General features: G+C 50.4%; 1 protein-coding gene across 1 annotated transcript in view; it reads left to right on the forward strand.

Annotated features, from left to right (window-relative positions):
* UNC13A (unc-13 homolog A) overlaps positions 1-14180 on the forward strand; it is an 89527-nt gene that overhangs the window by 42047 nt on the left and 33300 nt on the right. The window contains exons 18-27 of the mRNA XM_026456971.1: positions 320-547; positions 1675-1816; positions 1943-2112; positions 5411-5526; positions 6835-6998; positions 7713-7863; positions 8473-8541; positions 8856-8945; positions 9160-9294; positions 11993-12126. Coding sequence (XP_026312756.1) covers positions 320-547; positions 1675-1816; positions 1943-2112; positions 5411-5526; positions 6835-6998; positions 7713-7863; positions 8473-8541; positions 8856-8945; positions 9160-9294; positions 11993-12126 — 1399 coding nt within the window. The remainder of the gene's footprint in view (positions 1-319; positions 548-1674; positions 1817-1942; positions 2113-5410; positions 5527-6834; positions 6999-7712; positions 7864-8472; positions 8542-8855; positions 8946-9159; positions 9295-11992; positions 12127-14180) is intronic.

A 14180-nucleotide genomic window follows, 5' to 3' on the forward strand; every position in this document is an offset into this window, starting at 1 on the left:
GGGGGGATGCGGGGGGGGCGGGGACTCAGGGGGGGGGGCCTTAGGGAGGGGGCCTTAGGGGGGGGGGGCTCCAAAAACCCGTGGGGACTCCAAGGGGTGGGGGGCAGAGAAGGGACATGGGGACTCGGAGGAGCATGGCTCCGAGAGGAGGTGAAAGGGTGAAGGGTCTGGGTGGGGGGTACAGAGAGTAGGTAGGAAACCAGTTTCAGGGGGTGACACCTGAGTCCCCGCAGTTGATGAGTGGGGGCGGGGCTCTCACCTTGGTAAGGAGCCACTAGGCAGGGGCGCTGGGGTCAGCGCCGGCCTCGGGTGTCCTCAGGGGCTGCGGAGAAGAGCTCCAAGCACGGGGCGGAGGACCGGACGCAGAACATCATCATGGTGCTCAAGGACCGCATGAAGATCCGGGAGCGCAACAAGCCCGAGATCTTCGAGCTGATCCAGGAGATCTTCGCGGTGACCAAGACCGCGCACACGCAGCAGATGAAGGCGGTCAAGCAGAGCGTGCTGGACGGCACGTCCAAGTGGTCCGCCAAGATCAGCATCACCGGTGAGGGGACGTGAGCCGCCACAGGGCCCCTCCTTCTCCACCCTCTGAGACCTGTCTCATGCCCTGTCCCATGGCCGGGTCCCTCTCCTTTGCAGCGTGCAGTCAGTCTCGTGCATTCCATCCCATCTCCGCGTGTGCACGCATGTGGGGGGACATGCGTGCCTCCAAACGCCTGTTCATGGCGCTGTATCTGGATGCGTCTTGGATGGTGCCCTCCAGAGTGAGACCCCAAGAAGAGGAATTGAGGGTGCATAGTTTATCTGGAAAGTGACCCCAGAAAGTCCTGGTGAGGGGCAAGGACTTGAGACAGGGATAGAAGGAGTCCTGAAGGCGATGCCTTGAGCAGACAATGCTATGGGCAAGGGGCTCAGCCCATCCTGGGGCCATTGGGGACAACGTTGAGCATGCAGCTCAGTGTGACCCCACTCAGGGGCGAGGATACTGGCATTTCTCCACACCCAGCCTCATGTGGGTTTCCCCATAAACAGACCCCAGGATGAGGATTTCAGGGTATGTGGGTTATCCAGTGGGTGACCCCAGGATGGAGCTGGGGTGGTGAGTCAGGAAGGGAAGGCACCCTGCAGGGGGCGCTAACGAGCAGGAGCTATCAGGGACAATGGGTTCTTGTGAGTGTCTGACCTCAGAGAGTTGGCACCTGAGAGAGGTCCTACCCATGCGGAAGGCAGCTGGGGCACCTTCTCATCCTTCATGGGTTGGGAGCTCCCTCCCAGCACTTTGGGAGGCTGAGGCTGAGGCAGGTGGATCACCTGAGGTCCGGAGTTCAAGACTGGCCTGGCCAACATGGTGAAACCCCATCTCCACTAAAAACACAAAAAAATTAGCCGGACGCGGTGGCACATGCCTGTAATCCCAGCTACTTGGGAGACTGAGGCAGGAGAATTGCTTGAACCTGGGAGGCAGAGGTTGCACTCCAGCCTGGGCGACGAGCAAAACTTAGTCTCAGAAACAAACAAAAAACCTCTCTAGCAAGCCCAGTGTGCCCTGCCATTGCTCTCCAGCCATGCTGCAGGCGTCCCAATTATCAGCCTGCAGCGTGTGGCAGTGACTGTTCCCAGCATGCCTCGCTCCTAGAGTGCACAGCTGTGTATGCCCTCTGTGTCTTCCAGTGGTCTGTGCGCAGGGCTTGCAGGCAAAGGACAAGACGGGATCCAGTGACCCCTACGTCACCGTCCAGGTCGGGAAGACCAAGAAACGGACAAAAACCATCTATGGGAACCTCAACCCGGTGTGGGAGGAGAATTTCCACTTGTAAGTGCCTGGCTAGGTCCCTGGCCCCGTGTGGGGCACCCTGCTGGGGCAGCCAAAAGAGGGCTGCAAGCACAGGACTCACACTGGCCACCTGACCCCCGCCTCTGCCTCCTCCTCCTGCCACAGTGAATGTCACAATTCCTCCGACCGCATCAAGGTGCGTGTCTGGGACGAGGATGATGACATCAAATCCCGCGTGAAACAGAGGTTCAAGAGGGAATCTGACGATTTCCTGGGGCAGACGATCATTGAGGTGCGGACGCTCAGCGGCGAGATGGACGTGTGGTACAACCTGGGTGAGAGAAGCTGGGTTCTGAAGGGGGTGGGGACGGGTCCCAGGGATCCAGCCAGAACTGGAGCCCATGAAGAGCGGAGAGATGCATTCTCAGGAGGAGTTTGGTTGAGGACCATAATCTGATGGGGGAGCCAGGGTCTAGGAGCCCAATATGATGGGAGCAGGAAGCACCCATGCCAGGAGGGTGAGCAGAGCCCAGAAACCTCTTAGTTCAGCTTAGAAGGGAGGGTGGGGGCAGAATCTCCATGTCCTAGTCTAATGGGGGAGGCAAGAAGCAAGAACTGGGAATCCTAGTCTGAGGGGAGAGACAGAGACCTAGGAACCAAATCTAAGAAAGAAGATTGAGCTAAATTTAAGAATCCTGGCTGGGGCCAGCCACGGTGGCTCACACCTGTAATCCCAGCACTTTGGGAGGCTAAGGTAGGCGGATCACATGAGGTCAGCGGTTCGAGACCAGCCTGGCTAACATAGTGAAACCCCGTCTTCACTAAAAATACAAAAATTAGTCTGGTGTGGTGTTGGGTGCCTGTAGTCCCAGCTACTCAGGAGGCTGAGGCAGGAGAATTGCTTGAACCCAAGAAGAGGAGGTTGCAGTGAGCTGAGATCATGCCACTGCACTCCAGCCTAGGCAACAAGAGCAAAACTCGCTCTCAAAAAAAAAAAGAATCCAGGCTGGGGGCACCAGGCAGTGGCTCACATCTGCAATCCTATCACTTTGGGAGGGTGAGGGAGGCCAGTCACTTGAGTCCAGGGGTTTGAGACCAGCCTGGGCAACATGGTGAAACCCCATCTCTATAAAAGATACAAAAATTAGCTAGGCGGGGTGATACTCACCTGTGTTCCCAGCTACTCTGGAGGCTAAGGTGGGAGGATCACCTGAGCCTGAGAGGTAAAGACTGCAGCGAGCTGTGATCGTACTGCTGCACTCCAGCCCGGGGAACAGAGACCCTTTCTCAAAAAACAAATATGGCCGGGTGCAGTGTCTCACGCCTATAATCCCAATAGTTTGGGAGGCTGAGGCAGGCAGATCACTTGAGGTCAGGAGTTTGAGACCAGATTGTCCAACATGGCGAAACCCTGTCTCTACTAAAAATAACAAAAATTGCCGGGCGCGGTGGCTCAAGCCTGTAATCCCAGCACTTTGGGAGGCCGAGACGGGCGGATCACAAGGTCAGGAGATCGAGACCATCCTGGCTAACACGGTGAAACCCCGTCTCTACTAAAAAAATACAAAAAACTAGCCGGGCGAGGTGGCGGGCGCCTGTAGTCCCAGCTACCCGGAGGCTGAGGCAGGAGAATGGCCTAAACCCGGGAGGCGGAGCTTGCAGTGAGCTGAGATCCGGCCACTGCACTCCAGCCTGGGCGACAGAGCGAGACTCCATCTCAAAAAAAAATAAATAAATAAAAATAACAAAAATTAGCCGGGCATGGTGGCACGTGCCTGTAATCCCGGCTACTGGGGAGGCTGAGGCAGGAGAATCGCTTGAACCCAGGAGGCAGAAGTTGCAGTAAGCCGAGATCAAGCCATGCACTCCAGCCTGGGCAACAAAGGGAGACTCTGTCTCAAAAAATAAGAAAAAAAAATGGAGTCCAGGCTGGGCTTGGTGGCTCCCACCTGTAATCCCAACACACTGGTTGGGTGGCTGAGCTGGGAGGATCACTTGAGCCCAGGAATTCGAGACCAGCCTGGGCAACACAGCAAGGCCTTTGTCTCCATAAAAAAAAAAAAAAAAAAAGATAGCTGGGTATGGTGATGCATGCCTGTAGTCCCAGCCACTTGGGAGGCTGAGGTGGAAGCATCATTTGTGCCTGGGAGGTTGAAGCTACAGTGAGCTATGATCATGCCACTGCACTCCAGTCTGGGTGACGGAGCGAGACTCTGTGTGCCCCCGACCCCCCACCACAAGAAAATAATCCAGTCTAAAGAGGGAGGTATTGTTTGGGAATCCTAATCTGAGATGGCTGCTACAGATCCAAGAACCCTGTGAAAAGAAGTTGAGGCTGGACGCGGTGGCTCACGCCTGTAATCCCAGCACTTTGGGAGGCTGAGGCAGGCGGATCACGAGGTCAGGAGATCGAGACCATCCTGGCTAACACGGTGAAACCCCGTCTTACAAAAAAATTAGCCGGGTGTGGTGATGGGCGCCTGTAGTCCCAGCTTCTCAGGAGGCTGAGGCAGGAGAATGGCGTGAACCCGGGAGGCCGAGCTTGCAGTGAACCGAGATTGCACCACTGCACTCCAGCCTGGGCGACAGAGCAAGACTCTGTCTCAAAAAGAAGTTGAGTAGAATCTGGGGAGTCCAATCTAATGGAGGAGGCAGGGTGTATGAGCCTAATCTGAGGGGGTAGAAAGGACCCAGCCTGAGAGAAGTGAGCAGAGCCCAGAAACCTCTTAGGTTGGAGGACATCTAGCTATCCCATTCTGATGGGGGAGGCGGGAGAAACGACCAGGGGTCCTAGTCTGAGGAGAGAGGGACAGACCCAGGAACCGTGTCTAAGATGTATAGTCTCTGAGGAGCATGATTTGATGGGGGAGGCAGGGCCTGCCTGGGAGCTCAGACTGGGAAAGAAGCAGGGCCTAGGGCTGCTAGTTTAAGGAGGGAGGCACCTACCCAGGAACTTGATCTGAGTGAGGAAGCAAGGTCTGGGATCCTTGTTTGAAGGGAGAGACAGGGCTTAAGGAATTCTAGCCTAAGCGGGGAGGCTTAAGCCTAGGGAGCCAGTCAGAAGAGAGACACCAAGCCCTTTGTTTCTGGAAGTCTGGGAGGACTACAGAATTGTGCATCTATTAAAAATTGCCTTGGGAGGCCGAGGCGAGCGGATCACCCGAGGTCAGGAGTTCAAGACCAGTCTGGCAAACATGGTGAAACCCCGTCTCTACTAAAAATAAAAAATTAGCTGGATGACGGATCTCAAAAAAAAAAAAAAAAAAAAAAAATTTGCCCACGGCTGGCCGGGCGCGGTGACTCATGCCTGTAATCCAGTACTATGGGAGGCTGAGGCGGGTGGATCAGCTGAGGTCAGGAGTTTGAGACCAGCCTGGCAAACATGGTGAAACCCCGTCTCTACCAAAAGTACAAAAATTAGCCAAGCATGGTGGCAGGCACCTGTAATTCCAGCTACTCGGGAGGCTGAGACAGGAGAATCGCTTGAACCCAGGAGGTGGAGGTTGCAGTGAGCCGAGATCGCGCCACTGCACTCTAACCTGGGCAACAAGAGCAAGACTCTGTCTCAAAAAAAAAAATTGCCCACGGCTATAGTGGGAAGTTCTGACGCTGTCATCCTTTTCTGCCCTGCAGACAAGCGAACTGACAAATCTGCTGTGTCAGGTGCCATCCGGCTCCACATCAGTGTGGAGATCAAAGGCGAGGAGAAGGTGGCCCCATACCATGTCCAGTACACCTGTCTGCATGAGGTGAGGTTCATTGCTTGGCCCCTCCCATACCATCTCCACTCACCATTCCTGCCTGCCCGGCTCTTCCTCTTTCTGGCCACACTATCCACACTCTCCTGGCCTTCTGAGACTGCCCGCCATGCCATTCCCTTTACCTGGAAAACTCCTCACTATCCATCACGGTCCAGATTCAGCGTCACCTCCTCTGGGAAGCCCTCCTTGGCCTCCAGGTTGACTCTCACTACTCACCATCAGGTTCTTCTTTCTATTCCAGCCCTAACCACTGAGGATTGGGCTGTTTGTGTCTGGATATGTCTCCTCCAGCTGCCTGGGGTTCCTGGAAAGAACTGTATCCCCAGGAACTAGTTTGTTGAATGAATGCTGGTTAATTAATCAATGATTGAATAGATGAATGAGTGATGAGTAGATAAAAGGATGGATGGAGAGATGGGTGAGTACATGGATGGATAGATGGATGACTGGGTAGATTCGTAGCTAGATGGATGATGGATCGATTATCAGATGGATGGATATGTGATTGAACTATTGAAAGTATAGATGTGTGGAAGGGTGAATTTGGGGGTAATTGTTAGATGATGGATGGGGATAGATGAATGATGGATGGATAGCTTGATGAGTGGATAGATAGATTGCTGTATAGATGGTTGAATGGGTGGATAGATGAGATGTTGGATGAGCAGAGAAAGATGTATTGGATGGGATGGATGGAAGTGTGGTTGAGTTATTAGAAGGAAGATTGAGTAGATAGGTGAACTTGATAGTCAGATGGGTAGATAGGTGGATGGATGGATGGATGGATGGATGGATGGATGGATGGATGGACAGGCAGATGGACAAATGGATGAATGGGTGGGTGGGTGGGTGGATGAATGGAAGGATGTGTGGTTAAACTATTGCAAGTATTGATAAGTGGGTTCATAATTTCTGAGTATTTAGCTGGATGGTTGTGAGCAGTTGGTGGACAGATGAGGAATAGATGGATGGATGGATAAATTGATGGGTGGATGGGTGGTTGGTTGTATGGAAGAATGCATGATTGGACAGGTGGATTAAGTTGTGGATCAATGTATGAGATGGATGGATGGATGGGTGGATGGATGTGTGGTTGAACTACTGAAAGGTTGGAAGAGTGGATGGGTGAAATTTGGGGTAGTTAGATGGGTGGGTGTGTGGATGGATGAAACAGTAGATGAATGAATTAATGAATAAACAGGCAGATGGATGACGTAAGCTGCCCCAGACCCTGGGATCTCTGACCCCTGGCGACTGCTTGCACTCTCCATGACACTTTCCCTCCCATGGTGGCAGAACCTGTTCCACTTTGTGACCGACGTGCAGAACAATGGGGTTGTGAAGATCCCGGATGCCAAGGGCGACGATGCCTGGAAGGTTTACTATGATGAGACAGCCCAGGAGATTGTGGACGAGTTTGCCATGCGCTACGGCGTTGAGTCCATCTACCAAGCCATGACGTGAGGCTGCAGGCTGGGGTGCAGGAAACAAGAGGGAGGTCACCAAGTGGGCACTGGCAGGTCTGGGTTGGGAGGGATTCTCAGGGGGAGGATCCAGAGAGGCATGGTGGGCGGGGGGTTCGTAATTTCTCTGGAGATCAGGGCGGCATGTGGTTGACACCTGGAGTGACATGGAAGAGAAGGAGGAGTTAGAAGCAGAGATAGAGGCTGGGGACGGTGGCTTAAGCCTGTAATCCCAGCACTTTGGGAGGCCGAGGTGGGCAGATCACTCCAGGTCCAGGAGTTCAAGACAAACCTGGCCAACATGGTGAAACCTCATCTCTACTAAAAGTACAAAAGTTATCCAGGTGTGGTGGCGTGCACCTATAATCCCAGCTACTCGGGAGGTTAGGGTGGAAGAATCGCTTGAACCCGGGTGGCGGAGGTTGCGGTGAGCCGAGATTGCGCCACTAAACTCCAGCCTGGGCAACAGAGACTCCATTTCAAAATAAATAAATGAATAAATAAATAAGAAGCAGAGTTAGAGCAACTCAAATGGATATAAAGATGGAGGGGAGAGGAAATGCAGAGACCCAAAGGACAGAATCAGGCAGGGGATGGTTTGGGAGGTGACGGAGACCCAGTCACAGATGCTGTCTTAGAGGCATTCTAGAGGGGAACTTGGTCCATCCCAGCTGGACCCCTGGCCCAGTGCCTCCTGCTTCCTCTCTCCAGCCACTTTGCCTGCCTCTCCTCCAAGTATATGTGCCCGGGGGTGCCTGCCGTCATGAGCACCCTACTCGCCAACATCAATGCCTACTACGCGCACACCACCGCCTCCACCAACGTGTCTGCCTCTGACCGCTTCGCCGCCTCCAACTTTGGGGTCAGTCCTGGGGACCGGGACTGGAGAATGAGGGAGAGCCCAACTTTATGCCGGTCAGATCTGATGTGACTCCTGGGTCCCCAGTCTAGACCAGACTGCTGTGTGACTTTCCACCAATCACTTCCCGTCTCCGAGCCTCCATTTACTCCTCTGTAGATTGCTATAGAATGGAGGCTGGGCGCGGTGGCTCATGTCTGTAATCCCAGCGCTTTGGGAGGCTGAGGCGGGTGGATCACCTGAGGCCAGGAGTTCGAGACCAGCCTGGCCAACATAGTGAAAACCCGTCTCTACTAAAAATACAAAAGAAAATTAGCCGGGGGTGGTGGCCTGTGCCTGTAGTCCCAGCTACTTGGGAGGCTGAGGCAGAAGAATTGCTTGAGCCTGGGAGTCAGAGGTTGCAGTGAGCCAAGATTGCACCACTACACTCCAGCCTGGGCAACAGAGCAAGACTCTGTCTCAAAAAAAAAAAAAAAAAAAAAGAATACTATAGAATGGAAATGGACATTACAAGGGTGGTAGATGAGGTATACTTAGTGTACAGTAGGAGCTCAGCCAGTATGGCGGCCATGTCCTGCTCCATCCATCCTCCCTCCTCCCCTTCCTCCTCAGAAAGAGCGCTTTGTGAAACTCCTGGACCAGCTGCATAACTCCCTGCGGATTGACCTCTCCATGTACCGGGTAGGAAGTGTGTGCAGGAGGATTTGCTCACCCTATGCACGTGTGTGTGCCTGGAGGGGAAAGCTACCAGCAGGTGTGTGCATGGGAGGACCCATCTTCACGTGTACGGTGTGTTCCTCTAGCGTGTGTGCACCTGCATGGGCACTACCTGCCCTAATGTGCTTGGTGCATCCAAGCAGATCCCCAGTTGCTTCGAGGTGCTCTAATCAACCCCCAGCCTGAAACCGGGAAGCCTTTGTATCCCCCTGAAAAGCAGTCTCCCATCCTCCCCTAACCTTCTTCCATAACCCCACCTCTCTTCCTGCTTCCAACAGAATAACTTCCCAGCCAGCAGCCCGGAGAGACTCCAGGACCTCAAATCCACTGTGGACCTTCTCACCAGCATCACCTTCTTTCGGATGAAGGTAGGAAAGGATCCAGTTGCATTTGCCCTTTAAGGAGGGTTCTCTAGGATTCCCAGTTCCAGGACAAGTGACATTCCTCCTGGAGAGTGGCAGCCTTTCTCAGTAACTTTCCTTCATACTACTTCATTTCCTTAAACCCAAAATGACTCGCAGTCACTTCCTGGGGACCTCCTGTCGCAGCTGTGGCCGCCTGTGCCTCTCTCCCTCCCTTCAGGTACAAGAACTCCAGAGCCCGCCCCGAGCCAGCCAGGTGGTAAAGGATTGTGTGAAAGCCTGCCTTAATTCTACCTATGAGTACATCTTCAACAACTGCCATGAACTCTACAGCCGGGAGTACCAGACAGACCCGGTGAGACTCCAAATGGGTCGAGGGAACAGTGACGCTAACTAGACACAGGCTTAAGTCCCAGCACTGCCCCTTCCCGAGGGATTTAACTCTTCTGAACCTCAGTATCTTATTCTGCAAAATGGGGTCATTAACCCACATCTCAGGATTAGGGAGAAGAGTTCATGAGCTATAAGGTTTTTTTTTTTTTTTTTTTTTGAGACGGAGTCTAGCTCTGTCACCCAGGCTAGAGTGCAGTGGCACGATCTCGGCTCACTGCAAGCTCCGCCTCCCGGGTTCACACCATTCTCCTGCCTCAGCCTCCCGAGTAGCTGGGACTACAGGCACCCACCACCACGCCCGGCTAATTTTTTGTATTTTTTGGTAGAGACGGGGTTTCACCATGTTAGCCAGAATGGTCTCGATTTCCTGACCTTGTGATCCGCCCGCCTCGGCCTCCTAAAGTGCTAGGATTACAGGCATGAACCACCGTGCCCGGCCGTGAGCTATAAGTTTAGATAAAATATAGTAGACAGTCAGTACACTTGGCTGCATAGTTGAGTTTGGCATTAAAAAAATGCTTTTTTGAGATGAAGCTTCACTCTTGCTGCCCAGGCTGGAGTGCAGTGGTATGATCTCAGTTCACTGCAACCTCCGCCTCCCAGGTTTAAATGATTCTCCTGCCTCAGCCTCTCGAGTAGCTGGGATTATAGGTGCCCACCACCACGCCTAGCTAATTTTTTGTATTTTTAGTAAAAACGGGGTTTCACCATGTTGGCCAGGCTGGTCTCGAACTCCTGACCTCAGATGATCCACCTGCCTTGGCCTCCCAAAGTACTGAGATTATAGGCATGAGCTACCACGCCCAGCCTGGCATAAAAATTTATGTCTGGCATACAGTCACTGTTCAGTAAATGTTGAGTTAAATTGGATTTATTTATTTATTTATTTATTTATTTATCTATCTATTTATTTATTTATATTGAGATGGGGTCTCACTCTGTTGCCCAGGCTGGAGTGCAGTGATGCAATCATAGCTCACTGCAGCCTTGACCTCCCAGGCTCAAGTGTATCCTCCCACCTCAGCCTCCCAAGTGGCTGGGATTATAGGCATGCGCCACCATAGCAGGCTAATTTTTGTATTTTTGTAGAGATGGCATCTCACTATGTTGCCCAGGCTGGTCTCCTGGGCTCAAGTGATCCTCCTGCCTCAGTCTCCCAAAGTACTGAGATTACAGGCATGAGCCACCACTTGTAAGGAGCTTATAGCCTATCATGAGGGAAACATGTACAGACTGGAAATTTACAAACAGGGATGGTTAGTATTGAGATAGTGGGATCTCAGGAGGCTGTGGGAGCTGGAGGCAGCCCCTACCTAGGTTCTGATAGGATATAACACATAAACTATGTTCAGTTCAATTTGATTTCATTCTGTTCCTTTACATTCAGTTGACTACAGTTGGAATCAGTCTTGCTCTCATTTGAACTGAGTTGAGGTGAACTGGATTAAATTAGATTGTTTACTTCAACCATAATCAGTTTAGTTCTATTTATTTCTATTTGGTTGACTTAAGTTAAAATTGTTCTTGACAAATTAGTGAGCCAGGCTGGGCTTATTGGCTCACACCTGTAATGTCAGCACTTTGGGAGGCTGAGGCAGGAGGATCCCTTGAGGCCAGGAGCTCGAGATCAGTTTGGGCAACATGACAAGACCCTATCTTTGCAAAATATACAAAAATTAGCCAGGTATGGTGGCACACGTGTAGTCCTGGCTACTTCGGAGGCTGAGGTGGGAGGATCACTTGAGCCCAGGAGTTTGAGTCTATGTTGAGCCATGATTGCACCACTGCACTCCAGCCTGGGTGACAGAATGAGACCCTGTCTCTTGAAAGAAAAAAAAAAAAATAGTGAGCAGCACTAAGTTGGTTGATTGCACTGAGTTTTATTGAGTACAAATTCATTCATTTCCATTTAGTTCATTTACAGTCAAGTCAGGTTGTTCTCAACTGGGTTAAATTGTCTTGAGTTAGGATGAACTGGGTTGTTGGATTAGATGCAATTGATTTCAGTTGAATTGAGTTGAATTGGGCTAATTTCAGCTGATTGCACTCATTTCCATTGATTAACAAAAGTTGGGTTGAATTGCCCTGCGTATGTGAGGTTGGATTTAGGTAGGTAGAATCGGATTGGGTTGACTTGGGTAGAGTTCAGTTCCAGTTGATTTATCTCCATTATTTTGATTTGAGTTGATGTTGATCTTAGACAAGTTGATTAGGTTCAATCCAATGGAGTTCATTTGAGTTTAATTCAATCCAGTTAGGTTGAATTGCACTCCATTCAGCGTAATTGGCCCCAGTTCAATTCCATTGATTTAACTCTGAGAAAGAACTTACTTCCGTTAAGCTAAGTGGGCTTGATTTGCATTCATTTCATTTCCATTTGGTTTAGTGGAGCTGGGTTGTTCAACTAAATTTGATTTCATTTATTTCCATTCAGTTTTAGAGTGGAGTCTAAAAATCTTAAGCTTTATCAAGCTGCATCGACATGAGCTCTGTTTGGGCCAGTTTATGAGTTCAGTTCCTCTCTATATAGACTTCTTACCTGAACTGTATACATGTTAATAGGATGCATTCCTCAACAACCTCATGTTCTTCAGTAATAAACTGACCGAGACACCAACCTCTGGACCCCCTATAACTGAGATCTCCACTGCCCATTTCAGGCCAAGAAGGGGGAAGTTCCCCCAGAGGAACAGGGGCCCAGCATCAAGAACCTCGACTTCTGGTCCAAGCTGATTACCCTCATAGTGTCCATCATTGAGGAAGACAAGAATTCCTACACTCCCTGCCTCAACCAGTGAGTTGCATATCTGCGTAGTTGAATTATCTGGGTGTCATCGTGTGTTCGTATACGACTTTGTGTCTTGCGTGTCACGGTGATTTTCTCTAATTACACAAATGTGCACCTGGGGGTAATTGTGGTTCTGATTGTGCCTGTGCAAAATTCAAATATGGGTACAATTTGCAAACAGAAACATAAAATTGTGTGTATGTTCACAATCACTGGTATAATCAGACATGTATTTTGTGTGTATTCATTTGCATGAATAAGAGTGTGTACATGTGTAATTTTGTGCGTGTGTGTGTAGGTTAATTAATAACGTTGCTCGGCCGGGCGCGGTGACTCACGCCTGTAATCCCAGCACTTTGGGAGGCTGAGGCGGGCGGATCACGAGGTCAGGAGATCGAGACTGTCCTGGCTAACAAGGTGAAACCCCGTCTCTACTAAAAAATACAAAAAAATGGCCGGGCATGGTGGCAGGCGCCTGTAGTCCCAGCTACTCGGGAGGCTGAGGCAGGAGAATGGCGGGAATTCAGGAGGCGGAGCTTACAGTGAGCCAAGATCGCACCACCGCACTCCAGCCTGGGTGGCAGAGCGAGACACTGTCTCAGAATAAAATAATAATAATAATAATAATAATAATAATAATAATAATAATAATAATAATGTTACTCAAGTATTACTATGTGCTACCCTAACACATATCGTACATTTAAATTGCATTATATCTTACGCATGTGGATGTAAGCAATTTTGTGTATTGTTGTGGTCAATGGGTTTTGGGTTTAATTTGTATATGTGTAAAATTGTTGAATGCACTTCAACATACAATATTGTACAATATACAATACTGTGCATTGTGTATGAATATGTGCACCATTTTCATTTGTGGATTTATATGTCTGTAGCATTTTCATCTGTGTTAGCTGAATGGGCTCCTGTGTTCTATTTCTCCACCAGATGAGTGCTAGAGAGGACTCTAGCTTTGGGGTGTTAACATATCCTGATTAGGGAATTAAGATCAGGGATTTGGATGGACTGAAGTGTGGGTGGATGAATGGATGGATTAATAAACAGATGGGGTCGGGCACAGTGGCTCTCACTTGTAATCCCAGCACTTTGGGAGGCCAAGGCAGGTGGATCATTTGAGGTCAGGAGTTCGAGACCAGCCTAGCCAACATGGTGAAACCTCGTCTTTACTAAAAATACAAAAATTAACCGGGCGTGGTGGTACATACCTGTAATCCCAGCTACCGGGAGGCTGAAGCAGGAGAATTGCTTGAACCCAGGAGGCAGAGGTTGCAGTGAGTTGAGATTGTGCCACTGCCCTCCAGCCTGGGGTGACAGAGCAAGACTCTATCTCTAAATAAATAAACAAACAAATAAATAAATAAATAAATAAATAAATAAATAACAGATGGACAGATAGATTGGTAGAAGGATGACTGTGTGGATAAATGAATGGATGGGCCGGGCACGGCGGCTCACACTTGTAATCCCAGCACTTTGGGAGGCCAAGGCAGGAGCATCACCTGAGGTCAGGAGTTTGAGACCAACCTGGCCAACATGGCAAAACCCCATCTCTACTAAAAATACAAAAAATTAGCCGGGCATGGTGACTCACGCCTGTAGTCCCAGCTGCTTGGGAGGCTGAGTCACGTGAATCATTTGAACCAAGGAGGTGGAGGTTGCAGTGAGCTGAGACTGCACCACTGCACTCCAGCCTGGGTAACAGAGTGAGACTCCATCTCCAAAAAAAAAAGGATGGATGGATGGATGGATGGGCAGATGGATGGGTAAATGGATGGGAGGATAGCTGGATAGGTGAGTAAATAAATGGATAGAGGGATGGATGGATAAGTGGATGGATGAATAGATAGATGGGTCATTTAATGGATGGGTGGATAGTTGTATGAGTGGGTGAATGAACGGATGGAGGGATGGATAAATAAGTGGATGATGGAAGGATGGATGGATAGATGGGTAGGTGTACAGATGGATAGTTGGATGAATGGGTGGAGGGATAGATGGATGAACAGATAGATGGGTGGTTGAGTGGATGGATGAAT

Source organism: Piliocolobus tephrosceles, chromosome 21 (assembly GCF_002776525.5).
Source record: "Piliocolobus tephrosceles isolate RC106 chromosome 21, ASM277652v3, whole genome shotgun sequence".
Taxonomy (NCBI): Eukaryota; Metazoa; Chordata; class Mammalia; order Primates; family Cercopithecidae; genus Piliocolobus; species Piliocolobus tephrosceles.